We start from the raw sequence: 26,464 nt of genomic DNA on the forward strand, positions 1-26,464 counted from the left end.
ACCTGTAAGTTGATGATACCTGTATTTTGTTGCTGTCGCTTTAAGGGAATTGTGGGCGGTAACGTGAGCATCAACGATCCGAGCTGATTGGCCAAAGCCACCGGAAGTGAGGTGCTCTCTTCCTGTGTTATTATCCCAGCACACTAATGTAGTCAGTTAGGAAACGTTAGCTTAAATGTTTAAAAGCAGCCAGAGGTGCGCGACATAAATCGTGTAATTGACAACGGTGAGTACTTTCTTCATAATGGATACAAGCCGAATTATATTGACAGCTGCATTACTACGGGAAAACTGCTTTAAATTAGACACAGTACTTACATTGCTGCTAGGCTAATGCTGCCGTTGGTGTAGCTTAGCTTTGATGCGATAGATAACAGAGATGACCAAAATGGAGTAGATGGGACGCTTGTTTTTTTGTTTTTTTTTATTGCCTTAGCTGACTTGAACGTAGCTGTCTTTCCCTTCCAAGACATTCGCACCAGTAATGTTTTCCTCTGCTCCACAGCACACTGAAGAACCAAAATCCTAATGGTGAGAGCATGAAGATGAAATCTGCCAAGAAGAAGTCTTTGCGAAAACAAACAAAGACAGAAGAGAAACAACAAGATCATATGATCATAGTTAAAACTGAATCTGAACATGAGAACGGCATTCACATGAATGGAGACGGTCTTGACATCCAAATCAAGGAGGAACCATATTCACATGAGATAAGTGAAGAGCACAATGGAGACTCATCAGGCTGCTCAGACACTAAACCTGACACTGTGACACTCACGTCAGATATTCATGATGAGCAGGCACACATAAAGGAGGAGTGTGACTCTGACCATCAGCCAGAATATGAATTCACTGAAGCTGCTGTCAAGGAGGAGTCAGAGCCATGGATTAAAGAAGAGGAGGGAGACAGTGAAGAGGAGGCCGTGGAGGCAGAGGAGAATGGAGGCTGAGGAGAACGAGGGGGTCTGCACAGGTAGGGAGCAGGAGTTCGGGAAAAACACAATCCCTGTTTTTTTGTTCGTGTTTACTCAAGTATTTGTGTTTTCTTTGATTGCAGCAGACTTAAAAAAGCATATTGTTTGAAGCATGGGAGAGAAAAAGCATGTATAAAACACATGATTTGTTCCTGGATTTGTACGTACCCTCTTGTGCATCTCAATGTCAGACGATATGACGTGAATATTTTGGATTTAAGTTGCAACAATTAGTGGTTAAATTGAAACAGTAGATGATGATGATGATGATGATGATGATAATAATTGTGATTCTTGTGATAATTGCTCAATTGTTTCAGTCATTTTTCAGGCAATTGTCCAACATTTGCTGTTTCCACCTGCTAATATGTCAGGATCTGCAGCTTTACTTTGTCACTTTAATGGTAACATATGAAGAGTCTTTGGATTTTGGACTGTTGGTCCGACAGAAATAATAATTATACATTATGATTGTGTAGACGAAACAAGTGTGAAAATAATCAACAGATTATTCAATAACGAAAAGAACAATTAATCCCAGCCCTTGTTTGGATATCATTCCAGCCTAGATGGTGCATTTTTATTATCTACAACATCTTTATTTTGTTTTTTATAGTTTAAAATTAGTATTGTTTAGATTGTCGGTATAAATTCTTAATTTTTCTTTCTTCTGTCTGTGTCTGTCCTTCTCACCCACTTAGAGTCATCGTCTGAGTTCTTCCCATGTCCTCACTGCAATGTCTCCTTTACTGACATGGAGTTCTTGGAGAAGCACGTCAAGTGGGTCCATCAGAAACAGTATCTTGCCAAGTTGAAAAAATGTCTCTCAAGCACCACACTAAACCTCATCCCTAAACACACCTGCACTGTCTGCAGCAGCACCTTTAAGTCCAAAGTATACCTGAGGCTCCATGTACGTGAAGCCCACCCTTCTGCCCCTCCCCGCCGTCTCCACCCCTGCCCAACATGTGCACGTAGCTTTCAGTACCTGAAGAATCTGAAGAATCACTGTCAGCGATGGCACAACATGTCTGTGGTAACCAGAGGGGGGCACCTCAGCTGCGCAGACTGCGGGAAGAGTTTCAAAGCTACCTGGGGACAAGGTCCTCATTTGTGTCATGAACCGGATAACACAGAACCTGAGGATAAGCCAATCTGTCTGGACACAGGTGTACAGTGTCCAGAATGTGGCAAAAAACTATGCACACCTCAAAGCCTGGAGGATCACATGCGCACCCACACAGGTGATCGTCCGTTTGTCTGCAGGGATTGTGGCAGGAGGTTCGTGGAGCGCAGCGGTTGGCGGCAACACATGAAAATACACACAGGGGAGAAGCCGCACAAATGTCAGGTGTGTGGGAAGGCCTTTATAAGAGCACACCACCTCAGGAGCCACTTAACCACACACTCTGGCAAGAAGGAATTTTCCTGCTCTGAATGTGGAAAGGAGTTTGGATTCAAATCAAGTCTGAAACTGCATCTGAGGACGCATTCCAATGAGAAACCGTTCCACTGCAATGTGTGCGGGAAGAACTTTAACACTCAAAGAAACCTAAGGGTTCACACCAAAACTCACACCAAAGAGAAAGCTCACCAGTGCGGGGACTGTGGGCTGAAGATTGGAGACCTTGGGTCTTTGAAAATACACCTGCGGACACACACCGGAGAAAGGCCTTACCACTGCACAGTCTGTGGCAATCGGTTCATTCGGCTTTCACATCTGCGAAACCACCAACGCACCCACACTGGTGAGAGACCCTACAAATGCAACGAATGCGACAAGAGTTTCACCCAGTCTGGCGACCTGGTGAAGCATAAGAGGATACACTCCGGGGAAAAGCCCTTTGAATGTCCAGAGTGCCATCGATGCTACACCTCCTCTGGTGATCTGGGTAAACACAGAAGGAGTCACACTAACCTGCGTCCCTACACATGTCAAGAATGTGGTAAAAGCTTTCGCTTGTCAGGCCACCTGAAAACTCATATGTTAACGCACACAGGTGAGAAGCCATACTCCTGCCCCAACTGTTTACGTAGGTTTGCTCGATCTCACCATCTTTCTGGACACGTGGCTAAATGTCGCTAACCTGACGAGCCCGATGGTTTGTTGGACAGGATGATCTCGTAAGTTGATCTTGGAAACTGTTTGGAAAAGGACAGGCACTTTCAAGAAACACTTGGCAAGTGATTCAAAAAACTATCTATCCATCACTGTCTGTCATGGGCTAACCTTATCCAATCACATCAACAGTAGAGCACTACCACCAGCGGAGCCGGCTGGTAAATCAAACTTGACTGCCAAAGCCAGTTGGTAGAAAAGCGAAAATGTCTTTCCCACTAAGAAAAAGCCCACAGTGCCGTTATTTGCTCTTCTTTCAATTAAATGTACTTTCCATTTCCAACATAACGGATGCTCTAGCAGCATCTACACTAAGAGTCTTGGGGAGCCACCATTGTTTTCAAACAAATATTCATACCTAAATCACGCTCCGAAGCTGCCAGTAGTTCCCCAGGGGATGCTAATTGGTCAACCAATGTGGTTCGACAACAAACACATAGCTTGAAACCTGACTGATTTGTGAGATCACATGATCACGTGATCTCAAAAATCTAGCTGGCTCAGAAAGGTAAACATTTTTTTTATCTTTCTTGAGAGGACTGTAAATAAGCTAGCCTGATTTTAAAGTAGTAAATATGGGAGCTACATACTGTCTACTACATGATCTATTAATGAATGTGAAGTCAAAACTAATATCTGTATATAATTATTTATATGAACCTGTAACCCTCTTGACTCATATGACTGTTTTAACTTATTAGTAAAGGTGCATTTAAATCATGACTCTGACATTACACTGCATGGAACCATTTTTACAGCACTATCACAGACCTTGTATGATTTGTTTTTTTCAGTATAGGTTTAAACTGGTTTTGCAAGACACTATTAAAATGGACACTTGAGGACTTGGTATGAAGCAGAAGTCAGTGGGACATTAAAATGACAATTTTTTTTTTCTTCCCCCAGAATAGTGTCAATGTGTGTAAAAATGTAATAAATTATTTGATGAATGCATGGAAACTGTGTGATGTTGTGTTAAGTCGCTGGAAGAGGTCAACATAAAGTGTAAAATGTCCACATGAGGATATTTCACCAGAAACTGAAAACTAGATAATTGGATTGTACAAAACACAAGGTACACGCAAAGTAGATTTATTTGTAATCTGTCAGTATCCACACATAACTATCGCACTAGTTATGAGTGGGATTAATACGTTTAGCTCGAGAATGATGATAATTGAGCGAGCTTTGATACATGGCAAAGCGTCTCCCGGAGTGAGGATCACTCCTCGGAGCCTTACGTTCAACGCAGAAGCTCCGCCCGCGGGAGGCAGCCAAATTCTTAAAACGTGCCGACCATATCTTAACGGGCAGAGCACGCGCGTGAAAGTAAACGGTCGTTTGAGTTGTCACTAACTCAGATAACTTTTAACTTCTAAAGTTTTTAAAGCCAAAAACGAATTATTTTCGGGTGCGGAGACGTTTAAACATATATAGCTAATCTGGCAGACACAAGCAGGCTAACTGTCAGTACTTAGCTGTCTGTAGTAACTTTAGCTGAGACGAACTGGAGCACAAGCTAGCGCTAACGTAAGGATAACTTGACTGTTGCTGTGTCATTTAACTTTATCTGTTAGAGCAAGGCTGAGGTAAAGTTGTACAAAAAATGGTGGTTGCTGTGATGTGGACATCACTTCAGTTTAAAGTGCATTTTCATTATACACTCCGCCCAACGTACCCAATTCAAGGAACGCCCAAATACTTTATTTTACAAGTAAGTTCAGCTTTTTCTATGCTGCTAAAATAGCAGCAACAAAAAAGTAGCTAGATAATGGTTTTTAGTTTTTCTTTGCTTTTTTAATGGAAAACAGATTATCATTTCATGTAGTAGTACTTTCTGATTCTTTGACATCAGTTCACTTTGTCACCATGACTTTTACACAGACTGACAAAGATCTTATTCCACAGCAAACCAATACATAAAACTTTAAAACTGTCTTCTCAACCCACATGAAACTGATTTTAACCAGCAATTAACCAGCTTTGATGACCAAGTAGGCCTATGTGTGGAATTTAACTCCTATTTTCAGTTGCTCTCAATGTTTCCCACAGTCCCTATAGCATTCTTCAAAAAAAATAAAATAAAAAATTATATATATATATAATTTACATGCTTTATTGACAAACACATCTAGGTTGCTTGTGTGTGTCCTAGTTGTGTAGTTATGCATCACATGTTCACTGTGAATTGGCCTCTTCTGTTTGTCATCTAATCAATAACCATCTCTCTGTATTTAAAATGAATAGAGGGGAAGTGGCACATTTTAGCTACACAGTGATACATTTGGTTCACACTTATGGGAGCGTAGCCTTCATAACCACATGCAGGTGACATATAATCTTTTAAAAACAATGAAATGACCCCAGCAAAAGTAGGAGAGTCCAAAAATGCCGTGGCCTCTAAAGCAAGGTTACAGCAGGATCAAATCTAAGATAGAGATCTCTAGTGGTGTGTAGTTATACTCTACAAGACTTTAAAAGGAATAGATGATGGGAGGACACCTAAATAACATTTGGTTTGAATTCAATTCAACTGCTGATAGGTTAATGACCCAGACAAAGCCTCAGACTGAGTGCAAAACTGATGCTCGCAATTAAATGTTGTATCATATGGTGTAAATTTAGAAAATGAATAAAAAATATATATATATATCACAAATTTTCTATTTTCCTATTTCCGTAGAAGCTTGTGTTTTGGCAAGCTTATCATAGTTTCTGCCTTTCCTATTTATAGATAATGTCTTCTCCACTGAAGAGCAGCAGATATGGTGGTCAAGACAGGACTTCAGTGCTTCAAACACAGAGGGGAGAACTCCTGTGGTAGGTAAGCTGAAGGTCCACCCACTCAAAAGGGGGACCCGGTTGCCCTAAAAACACTGAAACCATACCAGGGTTAAAGAACGAATATCTTCGGCCAGCTGAATAATGTGCTTCCAAAGTCATCTGGTCTCACAAAACAGATTGTAGGAACTATAGTTGACTGTGTCACAAGTCAAACCACCAAAAAGGGGAGATGATGATATAAAATAAAAACATGACTCTGCAGTGATTTCCCTTGAAAAATGAAATTAATTGAATTAGATGGAAAACCTAAAACGAATGCCTTATAAACATGTGAAGGATAACTATTAAAAATACGATCAGATCTGTGAAACAGGATGAGGATGGCCTAAAAAGACAGCAATAGAAAGAGAGAGATAAATCCATTGAAGGACACACCATCATTAACTTGATCAGGTCTGCAAAAACTGGACAAGGATTCTGTAAAAACTGCACTACACTTAGTAGAGTAGAGCTTAAGAATGAGCATGAGCTGAAATGATGTAAACTGTAAACAAGTCTAAGAAGAGCCAGCAAACCCTGAGACACATGAAATCTGCCATGTAACAAAGTTTGGGAATTGGGAATTTGAAGGGCTGGAGGCATTTGTTAAGGGAGAGATGGAGCCACGCTTAACTGGACACTATGAGGAGACAGCACAAGCTGAGGGAGTGGAGAGCAACACAAGCAAGCCACCTCACATCTAATCCTTTACTAATCCTCCACAGTGCCGATAGCTGCCTAGATGAGTTTTTTAAGTTAAATTTTTGACTCATTAGAATATGGATTTCTTACTCGGACCTGTACAGATATATTTTGAGGATGCAATTTTTGTTTTCATCGATTATTGCACCTTTCATGTATGTCTCCTTATAACTTATAATCTGAAGTAATTCAGCTGTTGTTTATAGCATCACTGTCTTCACTGTCTCTCTTCAGTAAATAAGTTCTAATATTATAATAGGTCATTCTCCGGCTTGTTAAAAAGCAGTTCTGCCCCTTTTTGATAAGGGTGGTAGTTCAAGGTAGTCGGAGGTAATATAGTTCCTTGTTCTTCAAGTCTTGGTGTCGGGTAGAATTAAGGTCAGGGTTGGTTTGTTAGTGTAAGGTCAGAAAGATGACCTGTTAAGAGCAAAGCCCACCCAATTCAGCACCATGGACAGAACTGACAGTCACTGAATTAACAACTGTAGGGAGAGTGTTTATTTCTGGAGCAATAGGACTTTTGAGTGACCGTTGTTTGTTTTGGGGGTAAAAGTCTGTCAGACAAATGGACTTTAATTCCAATGGAGCAATTTTTCAGACCATGGGGTTTCGGAATAATGGGCACCTTGAGATTATTGACTCAAGTCATTGCATTTCAGTATGCAACATATCTGTATACCAGTGTATTGTTACAGTACAGTTATATATATTAACTGGGTAAAGAATTATGATGTAACTTCAAGAGACCATCAAAAAGTTGATAAATGGTCTTTAGCTTTTGGCAAAATGTATAGCTGTCTATATGTGTGGATGGAGGATGTGTTCTCTCCTGGGTCTTTAAGCAATTAGTCACTTATTATTACCTGCCTTTGAAATCCTGTCAATTCAACCAGACCAAGTTATTCATTGGTAAACTATTTCTCTCTCTTGCATCTTATGTTTCACCCTTCTCCACACTACACTATCTCCTTCACTGAATCTGGCTTTTTGCAGCAGCATGTCAATCATCATCATTGTTATTGTAATGTTAGACAAGTGTCCTCTAGTTATCTGTCCAGATATCACTGTATCTGTCCTCAGTGACGTGCGACTTTGATGAAACTCACAGTATTTTACAAATTGGCCCAACCTTCGGTTCCGCCCAGGAAACTCCTTACATGCCCAGCGTATGCATGCAGCTTTGATTATCTGAAGAGCTGAATAAGGATCTTTGTCAGAGTTCACATTTTCAAGGGGAACCGCTGATGCTTGGACTGTAGGGTTTCCACAAGTACACAGGACGGAGGCCTCATCCATGTGTATGCAGGAAAAAAAAAACTAATTTGCTCATACTGAATAGACAACACCAAATTCCCTTGTAGTCAGGAGTGTGGCAAGATATTGTTACAATTTACAAGCCTGAGGAAACACATACTGGTGCAGTCTCATGCCTGTAATGAGTGTGGAAGTGCCTCGGTAGACAGAAGTTACTCCAAAAACATAGGAATATATGTGCAAGATTCCAGCCGTGTGAGGTGTGAAAGAAAAATTCCTCTAAGATGAGTGTTTCCCATAAACACATGTTTATGCACACATGTTAGACACCTTCCACATGCTCTCAATGTGGAAAGCCTTTGCATTCATTAATTTGTACTCAACAAAAAAAACATTTCTGGACCTTCACTGCTGGACAGCGTTGCAGCATTCTCCTGAAAAACTGAAGTAGAAGATGACTTGTTTTAAAATGTGGAAAAAAGTAACAGAAAAAATAAAAATAAATGGCTACATACAGCCCATCTGGCGTTATCCAAGTTTCTGGAAGCCTCGAGATCTTAGAAGCTACAGTCAAGATTTTGGCTTTAAAAAATAGTGTCTTTAAAACCATCTTTTCACATCAGTCGGATGAGCTGTATAGAGCCATTTTATAGTATTTTCACATTTTAAAATAATCCCCATCTACTTCAGTTGTTGAGAATGCTGTAAAGCTCCAGAAATGTTTTCTGAACTACAAAACTTCACCTGACTTTCCATCAGGATGGGGGTGAATAGATACTGATATTTTTGGGGGCACCTATCCTTTATGGGGATCTTAACGCAAACACAGACAGACCCATCTGCAGTCTGGGGGAGCTTTAGTTCTACAGAATGTAATTAGATCTCCATCAGTAAGGAAAAATTAGATATCACCAGAGTATCCATCAAACGTTGTACAAATATGGAATTAAGGTGACCAGCTAGCCGGTACTAAAGGTACATTAGGAATGTAAAAAAAATGTCATTGATAGTTTTGCAGCTGTAACTAATTTTTAGCTTTAAAAAATTGTATTCTGAAAGTTCCAATAAATATTTAATGTACGTATTGTTGTGGCCTGAGTGTGTCTGCACAAAGATGAACAACAGACTAACACAAGAAACTCAAAGGCCTATTATTCTCCAGAGAGAAGTGGCACACAAAACGTAATATATTATTGAAAAAAAGCCAACTAAAAAACTTGTATTTTCCACATGAAAAAAGAAACCCCAGGGGGCTTAGGAAATATCTCAAAAGACACTGTCCCAAAAAAATCTGAAACTATATATATAGTATGACAAAACTCTAAGAGGAGGGAAAACGCAATTTCTGAAATAAAATGCATGAAAAACAACAATGGAAAGAAGATGAATGGTATTTTTAGTGTTTCAGATTACCTTTGAAATGCATTGCCATTTCTTTCTTTTTTTACCTCACTGTGTCTCTTGCATTTTATTTCCTGTTTGGATCAGAATATATATCTACCTCTAGTGGGGCAGTCATCAGAGGAAAACCCTGCTCACACATTCATTTACACCCAGGATATGCATCACTAGGACAAGGGCCACAACCGAACCTGTCTCGGTCAATTCAGTGGGAATTGGTCTATTATTTTTATGTCCGCAATTACGAGGACAGAGCAGTAACTACGACTCTGGCACAGATAACAAAGATATATTTAGTAGTAAATAATATTGACTGTACCTTTGTTTAAAGCTGGAATCAATACTTCTTAAAGCGTGTCCATTTTTCATTTAGCCGCGTCATGTCTGTGCGGAGGAGGGGCAGAGAGATGAATGGGTGGATTCTCTAATTCCCCCTGTTGCAGTTATCATAATTGTTGAACAACCACGGTTTTTAAAGATCGGGCTCGAGGAGAGGCAGGCCACACAAAGAAAGTTAATAGATTTGGAAAATTGAGATAGATTGCCCAGCAGCCGTTTTTGGAATGTTCCATCGGCGTGGCAGGCAGATGGACAAATATGATCCGGGGATGAGGAGGATGGTGGCGGTGGGGGGACGCTGCGGCACAAAAAACACAAGGCGACAGAGGATACATCCTGACAAATAAAGGTGTTACCGTTTACCCTTTCTGTGCAGTGTGTGTGCGTCTCATCGTCTGGTGGGTGATTGCGGGATACATCACAGTTTGAGGCCTCCGTCAGCTTCAGAGCAGATGAGTTGGCCGATGAATCCTCCCTGAAAGGCCGCAGTAGAACAGCAGTAGTTCCTCTCTTGAGGCACCAGGGGGAAATGGATAGCTGTGGAAAGGATGCTTCAGGGAATAGGCGAGCTCAGGAAATGTCTCTCGCTCAGAAGTTCGGGCGATTTGTTAGAACCATGATGTGGAATAAGCCTGTGGTCAGGATTGCATATAGAAAATATTTTTTTATGTCCCATTGTAAAGCAACATCGTGCCTTCTCCTCCTCCATCATAAACAGTGTTGTTCCAGCTGATAGTGCTCCCTGTCTAAGACCTCTGACCCTGTCATTTGTCTGCTTACGATGGCTTTTAGATCCTCCTAAAGGATATTTTACAGCAGTGATTTATCCTGAGGGGCTCTACATTTGTTTCATCCGTTTGATACTGGTCATTGTTTCCACATTTGATGCATTCAGGCTTTTCTCTCCTCCTCAGAAATCTTCCCCATATCCAATTTTCGCCTTTCCCCTATCCAATTTTCTCTAATATTCAGATGATTATGGCATGATGCTTTCTTTTCCTCTTTTCGGCATTCCACTCTTTTCCTCTCCCGGTCCTATTTTCCCCTGATTCACTCTCCATCTTCTCCTCAGACTCTGACATACAGCTACATGATATGAATGTTTAGTGACATAACGTTTAATCTGCGCAGATATAGATACATTACGATCTACAGAAAATCATCAAATAAAACACCCAAGACCCTACATTTATTTAGCCTTCCCTGTCCCAACACCAAATGGCCAAAACCTTTTCAATCTGCCCCCTTTGACAGACGGTTGGTTGTGTTTTAGGCTGCAGTCTGAGAATTAAATTACCCCGAATTGAATCTTATAAAAGTCCAGTTGAGAGGATTTTCTTTTTGTGATGTAATTTGAGCTATCCAATTTTCCTTGTATTTACTGTCTATATTTTGTCAATTTGGCGGAGGAACACATTTTGTGCGTTGGCGCTGGGTGTCACTGGTGTCGTCACGCTACGGTGGTTTTGGTGTTGGCTGGCCTCGGAGGTCAGTGTGTGGGAAGAGATGGTGGCTCTGCAGGGCTTTGCAGCGGCTCCTGGCCTGTCCCTTTGGGCTCTGGCAGGCCCACATCCACTCCTCTTATTCATGAAGGGGTCAACACACGGGTCAAAACACACCGTTTGACTCCCCGCAACACACTGGTGTGTGTGGGCGTAGATGAAACCGGGTATTTTGTGGGCCTTTGGTAAGCTGCAGCTGGTAGCAGCTCTTACATTCTCTCCCTCTCAAGTCCAAATGTGCCTAAAAGCATGGCTCACACAAAGGAAGGAGAGAGAAAACGCCATTAAATTGTGTTGCATTGAGTGCTGAGAGTGGGCTGCCGAGTTACACACAAAGGGATGGAAAGACGCTGTTTATTCCCTATTAGTATCACCACATTGACAGGTTGGTCAAGAGGTAAGGAAGATTTCTCTCTCCCTCAACCACCTCTAATGCTAGCACAGAGAAACTATGCCGGTCGAGACTGATATGTTCTCCGCCAAGCCAGCTGCTATCGTGGTGACTCCCGGAGTGGATCTCTTGACCACGGCCTCCCTCCTCCTCTCATCCCACTGTAACCTCTTGCTCTCTCCGTCTCTTTAGTGGAGGGATAGAGATGTGGAGGGCGAGAGAGACTGACAGTGTGCGCTCCCCTGCTCAGTAAATATGAACTGCACCCAGCAGACAGACTCATTCATCACAGGGGAAAGAGGGGGAAAAGTGGGTGGAGAGGCAGGGTGGAGGGATATAGAAAGGACTAAGAGAAATGTCCAAAAGACAGAGAGAGGGAGGAAGAAGAGAGGTGGGAGGAATAGGAAGCGAGATGGAAAGAGGATGAAAGAAAGGAAAGTGTTCTGGGTGAAATGAGTGGGAGAAAAAGATAACACGCTGAAAAGGGGGAGAGAGTCCTGGATGATTGAGGGATGGATAAAAGATAGCGGATGTGCATGTGGTGGAGAAACCTCAAGCATAGGATGAAATATCGGAGGACATTTTATATCTCATCACCATGAGATCTTATCTTGCGATCTCTGCCTTTAAGTATATTGTTATGAGAGCAACATTAGATTTGCTGCCCTGTGGTCAGGAGGCTGATGTCTGTCTTGAACTTGTTGCTTTTCACACTTTGACCTTGAGTATGCACTCTTACAGGACATGTGCTCAGATCTGGAGGTCATATTTTATCACCGACAACTTAATTTTTTATCACCCATATTAGAGTTTACATACTATTTAGGCATAAAGTTGGAAAATGTTACAGTTATCTAAACTGTATTTTTAATTAAATGCTTCATTATTCGAGAACATACATACTACATTTAGTTTTTGTCAACAAATCATGTGAAAAGACTCAAACCAAGAAGCGTTTGAACACTTTCCAACTTTTCTCCGAGTCCCATGCATTCTACTGAAGACTCAAATTGTAATTACTAGTTAACGAAAGTCACACAAGAGTAATAAGAGTGTTGAGACTGTTTTCAACAGCGTATTTGCTGCTGTGGTGAGAGTAGTACGACGTTCACTGTGTGTATTTGGGATTGACTAATGATTTTTCAAGATATAATTTGTAAAATTCCTGCAATAAATTCTTAATAAATCATCATTTACTCAAGGTAATGTTGAGTCTCATTTGTCTCCTGTTTGTGTAACTTCTGGGAAAACATCAGATGATGTGTCAGAGAGTGAGGAAGAAATTTAGCAAACCTGATGTAATGCAACTTTATATAAAACATTTTTTGCCTGAGTCATGTCAGACAGATTTTCATCTGTATTAAAAACACGAACTCCCATGATCCCATGCTACTTCACAATGTCATCAAGCTATATCTTTTGTTTTCATCGTTTTGAATGAGATAACCCAAGCAGCAGGAATTATTACATACTATGCGTTAAATAGGTCTGTACTACAATGAAGCTCTTTGGCACAGAGGAACAAATTCTTCCAGGATTCGGCAACTGAGGCAATGATTGTTTTGTAGGATAAATGCAGTGTTGATCAGGTCTTTTCATTTATTAATTTTTAGAAAATAAAGAAAATTATCTGATTCTCCTTTCATTATGTGAGGTTTAAAATGACTAGTTTATGTCAAATGCACCGGATTTCCCTCACAATAAATAAAAGGTATACATCTCCTTTGCAGTAAAATAAATCATGATCGTTTTTTCAGCTGTTTCAGCCCCGTTGTTTTGGTATTTTACAGATTTCCACCAAAAGATAACATGTTTTTTGTTTTTTAGTTTTTTTTTTGGAGCAGATCAATGTAAAGCTCATTTGTAGGATTCTGACTTTGCCGTATCCTAGCAGTAGCGACAAAACTGAAGCTGCGGCCGTCAGCGATGCACAAGATGCATTTGATTACAGAGATACATACAGTAGTTACCATGTATTGATTATTGGCTCACCCCCAGTGGCAAGCAAATCAGTTCATCTTTTTTGAGTGCTCGTCGAAGAGATCCCGAACAAATATTGACATTCCAACTGCAGCTTATATTCTTTGAGCTACTATATACTTTTGGTAGTGTTATTCCAGTTCCTCGGATATATGCACAAACACTAATCTCCATTGTGTTCAGTGTCGTTCTGTCAAGTATTTTCCAACGTAGATATTTTGTTAGAAGTCCCCCTTGAAATGCCATCACTTATAACTGTCCCTCTACTGTACGTTTAGTTCACTGAAGGTTTGAACGCTGCACCCAAAGGAGACATAAAGGAATAAAATATTTCTTGAAAATCCCAGAATCCTTTGCCCTTTCTGGTCTACGTCCTCGATTTCCAACAACTTCCCGCTCTTCACTCCCACCAAAACCACCTCCTTTCCGTCTTTTTCCACTCGGCAGAAAGACAGGAGAGAGGGAAGATGATGTGTGACAGATGCCATATTTCGACTTTCTGTCAGAGAGATTAATATTGACACAGTGTGTTTCTTACCGGGGGCTTCTCAAGTGTGTGTGTTGGGCTTTGATTTCATTATCCTCTGCTCAGCCACTTTTTTCTTAAGAATCAGACAATAACAGATGTGGCGACTGAAATAGAGACACTGATGTTGGAGGGGCTGAGTGAACAAGTCATATTGCCGGGTGGGTCGGCCATCAGTCCTGTTTGCTGTGGAAGTGTAAACCCCCCAAGGATACCAGGAGCACAGAGACCCTTCAATTTTATCAACCCCTTCGGCTCGACGGCAGCATGAGCCGTAAGCGGCTGTACATAGTGTCGTAGTTGTTGCCTCACTGTTTAGAATTGTGTTTTCTTTAGAGTAAACTGTAAATTATTATTCTAATGTGGAAAGTACATTTACTCAAGTACAATTTTGGGTCACTTATTCTTTCATCTTTTTCTACTCTTTTTACTACATTTCACAGGCAAATATTGTACTTTTAACTCCTCGGCTGTAGTTAGTAAGTGCTTCATGTATTAAGATTTCCTATTTAAGCATATAGAATATTATGCATCATTTCACATTAAATATACAGTGCAAGCATCTGATGCAAGATTTTTCAGGACAATATTGATATAAGAGATTTTCAAATCTGCTCATTATATATCTGCCAGCAGACTACTTTTTTATATTTACACAAGCATTTGTGATCCCTTTAATTAGTCTTATTTAAACATTATAACCTAGATATGCACAAAGTGGGACCTTTTATAGTTAAAAAGTTTAACTATAAAATCTCAGTCCTCTCTGGTGGACAAACTTGGGGTCACTCTTCTAACTGACCTCTGACATATCTTTAGCATTTCTTACTGCAATTGTGATTGGTCAAAATGTGCACTGATATGGATTTACAGTAGGCTAATATCAGATTACAGTTGCTATATTGGTCTATTTCTGATATAACTCAAATTTACTCCACTTTGACCAGTTATAACATCAAAAATCTGCTTATACATTTGTACATCGGTTAATTTGGAAGCACTTAATGTAAGTGGCTGATGTATTATTGGCTAATAAAAGAGATAATTATTCTGCGATAATATAACCATGGGATGTCACTTGGAACATGGTTTACTTTACCTTAAACGATGACTTTTTGTGGTCTCAGAGGTTGCATCATCCCATGTTTTGAATGTTAGGATTAGCGAAGCGAGAATTATATTGTCAAATACCAAAATATTGCCAGTAATTGCTGTACTTTCAGGTCAGCATCCGCCCCCCACACCTGGACAGTGAAGGATAGGCTTTTAAATAAGAGAGGAAACTGGTTGAGCCAAGTGTGGAGCATTTCAGGATGTATTCCTCAGTCAGGTCCTCCAAAGTGCACCTACATTGTATCATCCTTCCTTGTTTAATTCCTTCCTTCCTAAATTGTCTTTCCAGGTCTGTTGGGCTTTATAGACGGTCTCATAGATTCGGGAGAGTGTAATAAAATCAAATTGATTCAAATGTAATTCCTTTGTTGATTTGAGCAATCTACAAGTGGCTCCATGTCTGCGGGGCTGAAGCTCGCTGGCCTTCATCTCCAACTTGTAAGCCTCTGAGAACTTTTCTGATGCTTATCGAAACATTTCTGAGCTGGATACAAGAGATGGATCCTACAGCTTCCTGATTTTGTAATTTCAAAGCGTGGGGCTTGCTGTTAGTGGGAGAAATAAATCAATAGGCCTCTCTGGAGAGGAGTAGGTATAGCTTGTAGTCCTATGATATGAGAGAGGATCCGAAACAGGAAACGGAGCCGATGGAGGAGGAAATGGGGAGGAGCAAAGCGGCTCCAGCGCATAAACAAATACAAAAGCAAAGCAGGAGAGATAATGCAAGAAGGAGACAAGAGACCGACGGGGGAAACAGTTGTCGCCAGAGACTTTTATTGACTTTTCCACCCCCCCTCCTCCTCCTCCTCCCACGTGACCACCAGATAAATTCACACACAGTGAGAAAGAGAGAGGGGTAGTGAGGGGAGAGAGAGAGAAATGAGAAAATAAATTACTCTCGAAAGATATGACGATAGGCTACACGCGGCTTTAAATCTAAAAGGGAATTCGCGACACACTCGACCAATTTGTCACTGTGCTTTTTGCCTCTTTTCATTTCTTTTTCTTTTTTTTTTTTTGGTACTTTCCCCCCTATTATTTTTCACCCCCTCAATACCCCGATGCCCCTAATTTACCCCACTTTCCCCGTGTAGGCCTGTCCAATTATTCTTCACTCCGTGGTTTCCAAATGTATTCTTCAGGATCTATACGTTGTGGGGCTGTCATGGGAAGATATGTGATCTTCTTTCTTTCTTTCTTTCTTTCTTTCTTTCTTTCTTTCTTTCTTTCTTAACCTACCTGTCATAAAAGGTGTTTCCCCCATGTCCAAGTCTTTTACGAGTCTGTTTGCAATTTATGACAAATCCATAAATCCATCCACCTGAGCTCCTCTTTCAATAGGTTTCCCTTCATCTGTAACTACAATCAGATTTGTGCCTCCTCCTCCTCCTCCTCCCTCACTGCAAACATGGGTCTATCAAAATCTGAGAAAAAGGAGGAAATGAGATGCATCGCAAAAAGAAAAAAGGAAAAAAAAAAAAAGAATGAGGCCCACGGTAAAGGATGTCTGGAAAAGAGGTGGAAGAATGGAATGGAAAAGAGAAAAGAAAGAAAACGCAGACTTAAAGTATACCCCCCTCTCTTTTATTTAATTTAGACGCCAGGCGAAAATCGATCCTGCCATTCGATACGCAATCCGAATCAAGGCGAATTAAGCGGGCGGAAATTAACTCTGAAAATATTTTTGATGGAGTGGCTTGTAGTCTCTCGGCCAAATGGACTGCAAAGTGGAACAAATGACAGGGGCCTAGTGGTGGAGACAGCGCCGCTCCATCTTCCATTAGGCCGTAATGGGATAGGTCCAGCCCCCTAGCTCGACTCGGCTGCATTAATCAAAACAGCCGCTATATGAAGATTTATGGTTCTCCACTCCAGCGAAGCCGGAGCCGGAGCCAGTTCTCGGTGTGTATGTTTGAAGGAGGGGGTCGGGAGTCCCCCCCTCCCGCCCCCCGATTCTACCCTCCTACCTCCCTCCCCAGCCTCCCCCCCCCCCCCCCGTCTCCCTCTTTCCTCTCTCCATCCATCCTATAGGCTTTGCCCCTACCTGTGGGCCTATACGCGGCATGCGTGTCGCGCCTTTACGCACACGCACGCACCTTTAATCGAGAGACTGTGTAATCGCATCTTGTCATTTTTTGTCAACAGGCGTGTCAAGCGCTGATTCTGTTGTTGATATACCCGTAATAGCCAGTCTATATGCATATGAGTGTGGTGCTTAATCAAACATTATGTTAAGTGAAGTGGTTGGAAGTAAAAAAAAAAAAATAAAAATAAATAAAAGCCTGTAAATGACCTTCAGACAAATCAAGACAGTTTGAAACCAAAACCCATTCTCTCTTGTATGTAATTACACTTTTATTAGTTTGATGCCTCCATGATTTGAAATGTCAATCAACTCATCTCTACAATGATCTGCCGGTCTGCCCTCCACACAACCCCTGATCATGTGTTTTTTGTTGTTTCATAGTTTTTCTGTGTTTTCAGGAGCAACTTCTCCCCTCTGAATCTCTGTATTCGCTGTATGGTTCGCCTGTTGTCACCTCTTCAGCCATCCAACATAACAGCCAGCAGACAAACAAAATGGGCATCCTCTGGCGTTCAGCAGTGAGACTTTAGATTACAGCCCTGTATTGCTGTGGCTCCTCTCTCCATGGCAGCCTATTAGGAGTGTATAGCCCGGTGAGCAGGGCCGCCGCTGTGACGAGCCAAAGGGACAGACAGGGGGAGACAGTGTGACGGAGAAGAGTGTGGCGGCTCGAGTAGATTGGAGCTGGGATCCATCCAAAAAACTTCAGCCAAGTTTTGATGAGATGAGACTGATCGGACCCACTGCTGAGAGACCCTGCTTTACTTTCTTTCTCTCCCCCTCCCCTGTGAGCTTCTTACACAGGTGGAGGACGGATGAACTCCTCTATCTATTCTCACACACACACACACACAGTTCTCTATTACCTAACTTTCAAAGCTCTTTCCTCCTTTAACCCCTGTATCTTGTCAGTGTTTTTCCTCCATTATTTGTGTCCCCTCTCCTTCTCCTCCATCTAGCTCCCTATCTTATTCCACTTCACTCTCTATATTCCCCCATTCCCCGTCCTCTGGCCTCTAACTCTCCCATGCGGATAAGCAAACCAGCATGGAGACATCTCTATATCCATCTATCTATCTCTCCTTTCCTTTTGCCCTCCCTCTCTTCCCCTTTTCCTTTCTTCTCCCTCTTTTCCTCGCAAGCAAAGGGGAAGCTTGCTGCCAGTTTCAGTCTGCCAAAGGGTTTATTTAAATTAGAAACGCTTCAATCTCCTCACTCCCCCTCTTTCCTTTCTCTCTCTCTCTCTCTCTCTCTCTCCCCCTCCCTCCCTCCCTCATTCGCTTTCTTACCTCTTTCTCTCAGCTGAGGGTGACTCCCACCTTTTCCTCGCTGACAGCCTCTGGGGTCCGGTCAATGCCAGACAACTTTGTTTTGTAGATGGAAGTGGTGGAAAGCGGGGTTGGAAGGAGAGAGGAAACGAGGGAGAGGAAAAGTAGAGGTGGGAGAGTGGGAGTTGGAGAGGGGTCAGGGGAGACCTGTTAGTCAGTGTACTTTAGTTCCTTCTTCCTCTCACGGCTCATTCCACCCAGATTAGGACCTGTAAATGGCTTTAGGGTGCCTCACCTGGCTTTGGAGCTCGCCTTCTCACAGGAATACTAGCAAACTATTACCTTTTGCTCTCTCATTATCACACCCTCACATCTATCTTGTTAAAGGTCTCTCCCCCTCCTGCTTTTGATTATTTGGCATCATTTCTTCCCGTTCTTTCACACTTTTTGTCCCTTAATTATGTCGACATATCTCCTCCGCTGTTTCTGCGACTTGGAAGGGTCGGTCATCACACCTAATCATCTCCTCTGTTAACAGTGACCCATCTCCCACGATAATCCTTCCATCCTCCCTCCTCGGGCTCTAATCCCCCTCATACCCCTCCTCCTCAGCCATTAACACACAATTATTTTGGGGGGGGCGACACGGGCGAGGGGGAGGAAACGAGGTGTGGAGAACACAGAGAGAATGTGTCTCTAATGGCTGAGTGACACCAGACGAGCTCATAGATCATGGAGATTATTAATACCACTGTTAAACACCCCATTCAAGGGCCGCCAGCATCCGCACATGCAGACACACACGACCAAAATATGCGCACACTCACACACACTCCCCCATCATATCTCATTCCCAGCAAACATCTTCATATGAGCTGTCATTCATGCTTGGTGAATCGGCATCAATTTCATTTGAGTCATTTAAACAATGCCGGGTGCTCATTACAGCATGAGGTTGAGGGGTAGAATCAGATTTACAATTACAACTCTCATTGGCGGCGTAGGCTATTATTCACGAGGTCGTTTCCTTATGATTCGCCTCCTGCAATATTTCTAATGACGGTAATTCCAGGTTTGATCTGATTATCGTGAATACAGTGAGGTGAGAGATTCTCTGTGACTTGCCGGTAATGACCAGGGAAATGTGGCCTTTATACGGCAGTGGGGGCCCATCGCGGGAGAGGAGATTGAAAGGCAAGCAGGGAGGTTGTGCGCGTGTGTGTGTGTGGGTGTGTGCGCGCGTGCATCAATGACCTGTCCGTTTAACCGTTGGGGTTCTGGGGAGATGACAGGGGGAGCCCGGCGTCCCCGGAGAGCAGGGTCTGGGGAAATCACACTCTCACTTTCACCAAACAACCTGGAGGCTGCATGGCAGCTGGCAGCAGCCAATACACACACTCCCACTCCCCATATCCTAGTTTATATGCAAAGAGACTCCTAAACACACTGGATCTGTGATGTATGGCCTGCATAAAAAATCTGAATTCAGTGAGAATCACACATCAAGCTCCTCCACAAGCAGCTGCTGTTAGTCAATGAGTTAGAGAAAGGAATCTAGTCTGTTACTGATCATACTTATTGTGCATTTTGAGGAGCACTTTTTGTGACTTCCAGAATTTGTATATTACATTAACGAAACCAGCCAATAACAGATGGAGTCAAAGCAGGGGTGTAAAAGCATACTTTAGTGTTTGTCTGCTCCATTAGCTGATCTCAGGTCTCCACGTGAGCTCAGCTAGTGCCAGCTCATTGATTCCTTAACTAATCACTCTAATTAAAATGCCTTTTATTCATTCAGTGGTTTACATGGCAGTCTACTACTTGCATTTAAGGATCAATCGCCACACAAATAAACAGAAATGTACGTCAACAATTTCAGTGGATTTTGGGAAAGATCTACATTTCCACTGATGCACCCTTTTTCAGCATCTCACACTTCAGTTAAGCGAGATTATGCTGGTTTGAGCAAGTTCAAGACCTACAACACATGCAGCTACCAGGCTGACTGCTCCTTAAAATACTTTGTCACCTGGGGAAATTGGTTTCCTGTTTATGCTCCATGTTATAAATCGGTCTCTTTGTCTATGAGTGATTCAGGCAGAAAGAATGTACACCCTCATTATCTGGAGAAATTAGAATAGTGCAGTCATTAAATAATTAAAAAAATACTGCCAAAGACTTATACATTGTCTCAAGCTGTCTCATCTTGATGGATGTCTGTTTATGACTCGTTCCGCCTTAGAAATTCCTACAACATTTCTTTCCTGATAATATATCAATTTATCAGCAGAGATTTTTATGTTAATTTCCTCCCCCTCTCTCCTCCGCGCGCCCCCCCCCCCCCCAAAAAAAAATAATGTATCTCGCTCCTCCCAAACGATCTCGAACTAATTAAGCACGCGTTAATTAAAAATTCGAGAGAGGATAAACGTGGCGGGATTGTTATGGAAACGTTGAAGTTAATCAAGCTCTCAAATTATTGATAACATCCTTGGAACAGTGATCGATCGGGAAGACATTAAGTGGCAAAATAAAGCAGCCGCGCTCAGATCTGATGGGTGCGCGCGAGCAATGTGCAAAAACAATTAGGTCCATAATACATGATATTAGTCCGCGTGACAAATAGGATATCTTTTGTGTCGTCTCTCCAAACTTGGCTGCGTGCACGTGCGTGTCCGCCGCTCGTGCGTGCGTGGGTGGAGGGAGGGAGGGAGGGAGAGAGAGAGAGAGAGAGAGAGAGAGAGAGAGAGGAGGGGTCTCTTTATCACACAAACGCCATTAATCAAATATGTGCGTTCAAATTGCATTGTGAACTCCAAGAGACCGAGATATTGACGTCTGTTGATATGAATATTTCCCCTCTTTGCACGGGTTTGCGCCCATTTTAAAAGCAGCGTGCTCTCCCCCCCTCCTCACCCTCCTCGCGTGTTTACATGTTTCTCCCCTGCCTGCACGTCTGTTTACGCCGGTGTCAGAGCCTGTGTGGCATGTACTTACAAGGCGCTTCATCATCCCACCAGCGATAGGAGCAATTCGCCCATAAAGTGGGTCTTTCGCCCATAAATAATATTCAAGTCGCTCTATTGTTAAGTGAAAAGTTGACTGGTGTTTGATTTTTTTTTTCTCCCCTTTTTTTTTCTTCTTCTTCTTTTCCGCGGCGACCTCGGGTTAGGACTCATACATCACGGGATGACAGCTATAGAAAGGCCCTAAATTAGCAACTAAATCGAATATTGATCAGCTATGTGCGGCCCTGCGAGTCGCGCCTCCTTGCCGTTTTTTTTTTCCAGAGAGAAAGAGAGAGGAGAGAGGAGGAGGAGGGGGAGGAGGGGGTCGGGGGTGTGGGGGTGAAAACGAGAGATAGAGGGGGAGAGGAGGGGGCGATGAAAGGTGCTTCTCTCTCCTCTCTTTCTCTCTCTGTTTGAGTTTAAGTGTTTGTGTGTGTGTGTGTGTGTGTGTGTGTGTGTGTGTGTTTTATCGCTTTGGACTCACAGCAAAAGCATCTGTCTGGAGATTGAATTCTTATTTTTATATGTTTATATCTCTCTATATATTCAGCTATTGCATATATAAACAAATAAGGCAACGACACAATACTAATTCATCTCGTGCTCTAGATGTCCATCCATCAAGGTTACAACCTTCATATCTGCCCCCTCTTCCACGTCAAGTACTGCTGCTCATTGTTTACATAAAGTTCAAATGAAGTCCCTCATTACCCGCTCGCCTATTGGCTCCTGTTTATGGATCATTGACTGTGTTGGCGCTGTTGCATCGACTTCCCCCTTATCCCCGCTGCTGCCGCTGCTGGGGCGAGTGGGCGGGTGGTGTTTTTCGGCGGCGCGCACATGATCCAGCAGCGGGGACGCGTTTGATGAAACGATCAAGAGCTCCCTCGCTCTCTCTCCCGGGAAGTGTTGTGTGTCCGGGGCGGCGATGAACCAAGCCCAATGCCGGGAGGTGGAGGGTGGGGGGAAGTGGGTGGTCAAGGTTGCGCCGGGTCAGTGAGATTAGCCCCGGCGTGCTCTATAACAAAGGGCCGGATCGTCAGGTGCCGCCGAGTCTGGATCAAAGTATCGGGTGTAGGACAAGTGGGGCGTAAGACAGGGATGAGCTGCGGATTACAGCGGGCTAATTGGAGAGGATGCTTTCAGTCCATTAATGAGTGCTCAAATACAGGCCAAGGTTTCGTAGTAGTAGTTGTTATTTTCTCGCTGAATTCAATTAAAGGCTACTTTTAGGGGTCATGTTATTCCAAATATTATGGGAAATGTGTATGCAATGGTGGAAGAAGCACTGAAGAAAAAGTTGCAATAACATGCTGCAAAAATACACTGATATAAGTAAAAGTTCTGCATGTTAAAGTGTGAAACTATGACTGTACTATATTTTTAACTGTCTTGCATTTTTCTTCTTTTCTTTTCTTTTCTTGTGCATTATTGTATGTTGCAGGCAGCACTGTTATTACTGTCCATGTCAAACACATAAACTAAACTAAGCTATCATCAACAACATGTACGTGAAGTATTGGAATTAGAAGTACTCAGGATGTAGAATAGCCCCTTTATTTGTAATTACAAATTATTATTTACAATTATTAATTGTAGTACCAAGTACAAAGTACAAAATATTTTTTGTTTTGTGTGTGTATGTTGATAACTTGAGAAAACATACCTAGTTATAACCACTGACTACTGCTAAAAAGCAGTAATGGAAGTACAATTATCAAGTACAATATTTTTGGAGTCAAATATTGTACTTTTACTCCACTACCTTTGTTTAATCATTTTAGTTGCTTGTTACACTGCAGATTGGCGGCATCTGAACTGATTACAATTTTGAATTTATGAGATAAAATGCACTGATTCCAATGATCAGATGTTATCTTGGTTATGGTCCCTGAACTGATACAACTTCAGTACTGTAATTATAGTAAGGCAATGTCACCATGATGCAACATGATGCATTAATTTCTCTGTCTATGGTGCTGAATGTGCTGAGGCCAGAGTGGACACGCTGTCCAAGGTGCTGGAACCACTCTGAGCTTCACATTGGGTCAATGAGGCGCCTACCAAACTCTATTCATAATTACACGGTTTATGTGTCAATGAAATAGATGATATATTTAGATAGTATGAGGTAATAAAAATAACAAAAATAAACCAAAACTACAATTCACCCTGACGCTGTCGTTTAGCACAGGGCTTCCAGAGAGTTGTCATATCAGCAACCACCCAAATAAGCACACACTCTTCTTGCTTGTCACCCAGTCTCAGGGGATTTTGTGTCATGACATGCTTCAATTCAGTCTCTATAAGCATAATTGTGCTTTGCTATAGTACTTTCTCATTGTGATAACGTTGATTGAGTAAAATAACAGTGAAATTAAGCTGCTTTAAGTGCCGCAGCAGCTCTCCTGCTTGACAGTACAATTATACTGAACCATTATTAAGTATCCTAATCGAGCAGGAAGACAGAGAGCTACAGAGTGAGGCAGAAGTTTGTCGGAGAGACAACGTGCGCCCCTCCCTCCCTCCCTCCCTCCCTCCTTCACGCGCCTCTCGGGCTACTCGCAGCTCTTCAGAACTCTGCTCGAGGACATTCCGGGAACCATCTGTTTCCGGCAGAGCACCGGGCGTGGGGCATGCAGGAAGCGAGGCTCACAAATTTGCGCGGAAAGGTGGTTGTCTGCCAATGCACTACATGTTGTGAAATATCGCCCCCCCCCCCGCTTTAATTCTTATCTGTGATGTCGTGCACTTAACAGGAGAAATGAAGTGTTGCAGAAGACAACAACAACCAAATAACTCTGCAAGGAGAGAGTGTCAAATTAGTGCACGTTGTAGAGATATATCGCTGATGAAGGGACTGGGAAACTGGTCGTGGTGCAGATGAGTAGAGAGGTACCAATTCACACCACCATGATTCAAAAGTAATGGCAGTCGGGGCTCGACCACAACAGGTGTTCAGGCAAATGTGTGTGTCTGTTTGTGTGTGACAGAGCTGGTGTCAAGATGAATTAGCAGAGAGACAAACTAATCTCCACCTCTCTGATGAAAAGTGCCCTTAGCATTCACAGCAGAGACTGTGATACTGTACTGTGGAGAGGATGTGATCTTTCCATCTCTCTACTCTATCACTTCTTGTTGTAATCCAATTTAAATCAGATGAATGCTGCCTCGTGGCCCGCTCCTTATTTTGGTTTAAACTATGAATATATCTGAAAGAGTATTACCATTAGGAGGGTGACACTGTTGGTGGATTTGGGGCAGATCCAGAAATAACAATAAGCTCTTCACTTGCTCCCACTTTAGGGGGCATGCTTCTTCCTGCCCCTGCAAAGGTGAGATGATGGGGCCTTTAGATGCATCACCTGAGACCAAAGGAACCTGCAGACATTTCACAGTGAGGGGAAAGTGTTGGCAGGATTATCTCCCAACGCCACAAAGAGTGTGTGAGCAAGATATCATCTTTCTATATTATACGAATGCTCTTACCTGTTGTATTTACCGCTTGTTCATAATATTAATTCCCACATGTAATGGATGATTGTGTAGACTGTATTATTAGGCAAGGCACGTTTATTTGTTTAGCACAATTCAGACACAAGGCAACTGAAAGTCCTTTACAGGGGCACACATTTACATTAAAAGACATTTAAATTGCATTTAAAACACATTAAAAACAAGTACGAAGACATAAGCTAGGTAGGCTGAGTAGAATTGGTTTAAAAGAGACAAGACTAAAGAACAAAAGTCACAGTGCAGTTCAAAGCCTTAAAGTTACTGATATGTGGGGTGTGATAACTGAATGCTGCTTATCCATGTTTATGTTTTGACTCTAGGGACTGAGAGCAGACCTCTACCTGGCGACCTCAGAGGTCTGGATGGTTCATAACGTAGCAGCAGATCAGAAGTGTATTTTTAAACCATTCGGTACCTTATTAACCAACAGGATTAACAGGATTTTGAAATATATTATTTGACAGACAGGAAGCCAGTGTAAATTTCTAAGAGCTGGAGTGACGTGATCTACTTTGTTGATCCTTGTTAGGACTCGAGCAGCAGCGTTGTGAATCAGCTGCAGCTGTCTGACCCACCACTTCCCATGTTCTCCTTTTTACTCCACTGCATTTGTCAAATTTTTTTCATCCCCTCAAATCTCCAATTCTGGTGATTTTGAATTACAATTCTTTAAGCTAAATAAAATATTTGAAACCCATTGGATTCATTGACTGAAGATAATTGGTTCTCACAGGACAGCAACACTATAAATATATGATGATTTTATAGAATATGATGCATTTCTGTAGATTAAACCATGCAGCAGCATATACATTATTTAAGATCAGCTCAACTTTAAACAGCTACAGCACTAAAATGCAACACACACATTCATGTAGCAGTAATATTAAGTTTAGTTCAATACTTGAAGGTCCTATTTGTAAGAAGAACCGTTTCTTTTTGAGTCTACTCCCATGTCAGCAAATACTGACACTTAAGGATGTTGGCCGACCCAACCTACAATGAGTTGGGAATGAGACTCAAACATCTACTGTCTTACAAAATGGAAAGTAAGGTTTTGAATGCAGGACTTTTATTCGTAGTGGAGTATTTCCACAGTGCAGTATTGCAACTTTTACCAAAGCAAAGAATACTTTCACCAATGTGAAAGCGAGGAAAATAATTTTAACAGCTGCAATTTAAGTAGAAAGGATACTTTTTTGCAGTTATTAATTTCCAGCATGTTTGACTTTTGTCTGAGCTTTTACACTACAGGATTGAAACAAAGTAGCATACACTAATTACGGAATACAATTAAACCTTTAGGTTACTTGATCACAATTATAAACACTGCCACTAAGGTGTATCATGTTAAATACAATGCCAATTAGCAGAAATCTTCTGCAGTAAAACAAGTCTGGCAATTAACACTTGTCTGTTACACACGACGCAACTAACGGAGCTGAGGTTGTTTTTTTTTTTT

General features: G+C 42.0%; 1 protein-coding gene and 1 long non-coding RNA gene across 4 annotated transcripts; both read left to right on the top strand.

The window, feature by feature from the left end:
- The first annotated feature begins 98 nt into the window (after positions 1–98).
- LOC115568121 (zinc finger protein OZF) lies at positions 99–4,053 on the top strand. The gene is made up of 3 exons (XM_030395203.1): positions 99–226; positions 506–973; positions 1,676–4,053. The coding sequence occupies exons 2-3, from the start codon at positions 844–846 to the stop codon at positions 3,058–3,060; spliced, it is 1,515 nt and encodes a 504-aa protein (XP_030251063.1). The 5' UTR covers positions 99–226; positions 506–843; the 3' UTR covers positions 3,061–4,053.
- Positions 4,054–4,397: 344 nt separating this feature from the next.
- Positions 4,398–25,696, top strand: LOC115567818 (uncharacterized). 3 transcript variants are annotated; one of them, XR_003981265.1, is made up of 4 exons: positions 4,398–4,807; positions 5,828–5,917; positions 24,793–24,932; positions 25,323–25,696. It is a non-coding gene; the product is annotated as an uncharacterized LOC115567818 (long non-coding RNA). The 3 variants fall into 3 exon arrangements; XR_003981264.1 differs by having other exon boundaries at positions 5,828–5,913; XR_003981266.1 differs by having other exon boundaries at positions 5,828–5,913; positions 24,793–24,928.
- Positions 25,697–26,464: the final 768 nt, after the last annotated feature.

The sequence above is a fragment of the Sparus aurata genome, chromosome 17 (genome assembly GCF_900880675.1).
Source record: "Sparus aurata chromosome 17, fSpaAur1.1, whole genome shotgun sequence".
In the NCBI taxonomy this organism is placed as follows: Eukaryota; Metazoa; Chordata; class Actinopteri; order Spariformes; family Sparidae; genus Sparus; species Sparus aurata.

Coding starts and splice junctions, on each gene's coding strand:
- LOC115568121 (XM_030395203.1), top strand. CDS start 844: ATGAATTCACTGAAGCTGCTGTCAAGGAGGAGTCAGAGCCATGGATTA. Junction 974..1,675: donor GAACGAGGGGGTCTGCACAG/GTAGGGAGCAGG, acceptor TCACCCACTTAG/AGTCATCGTCTGAGTTCTTC.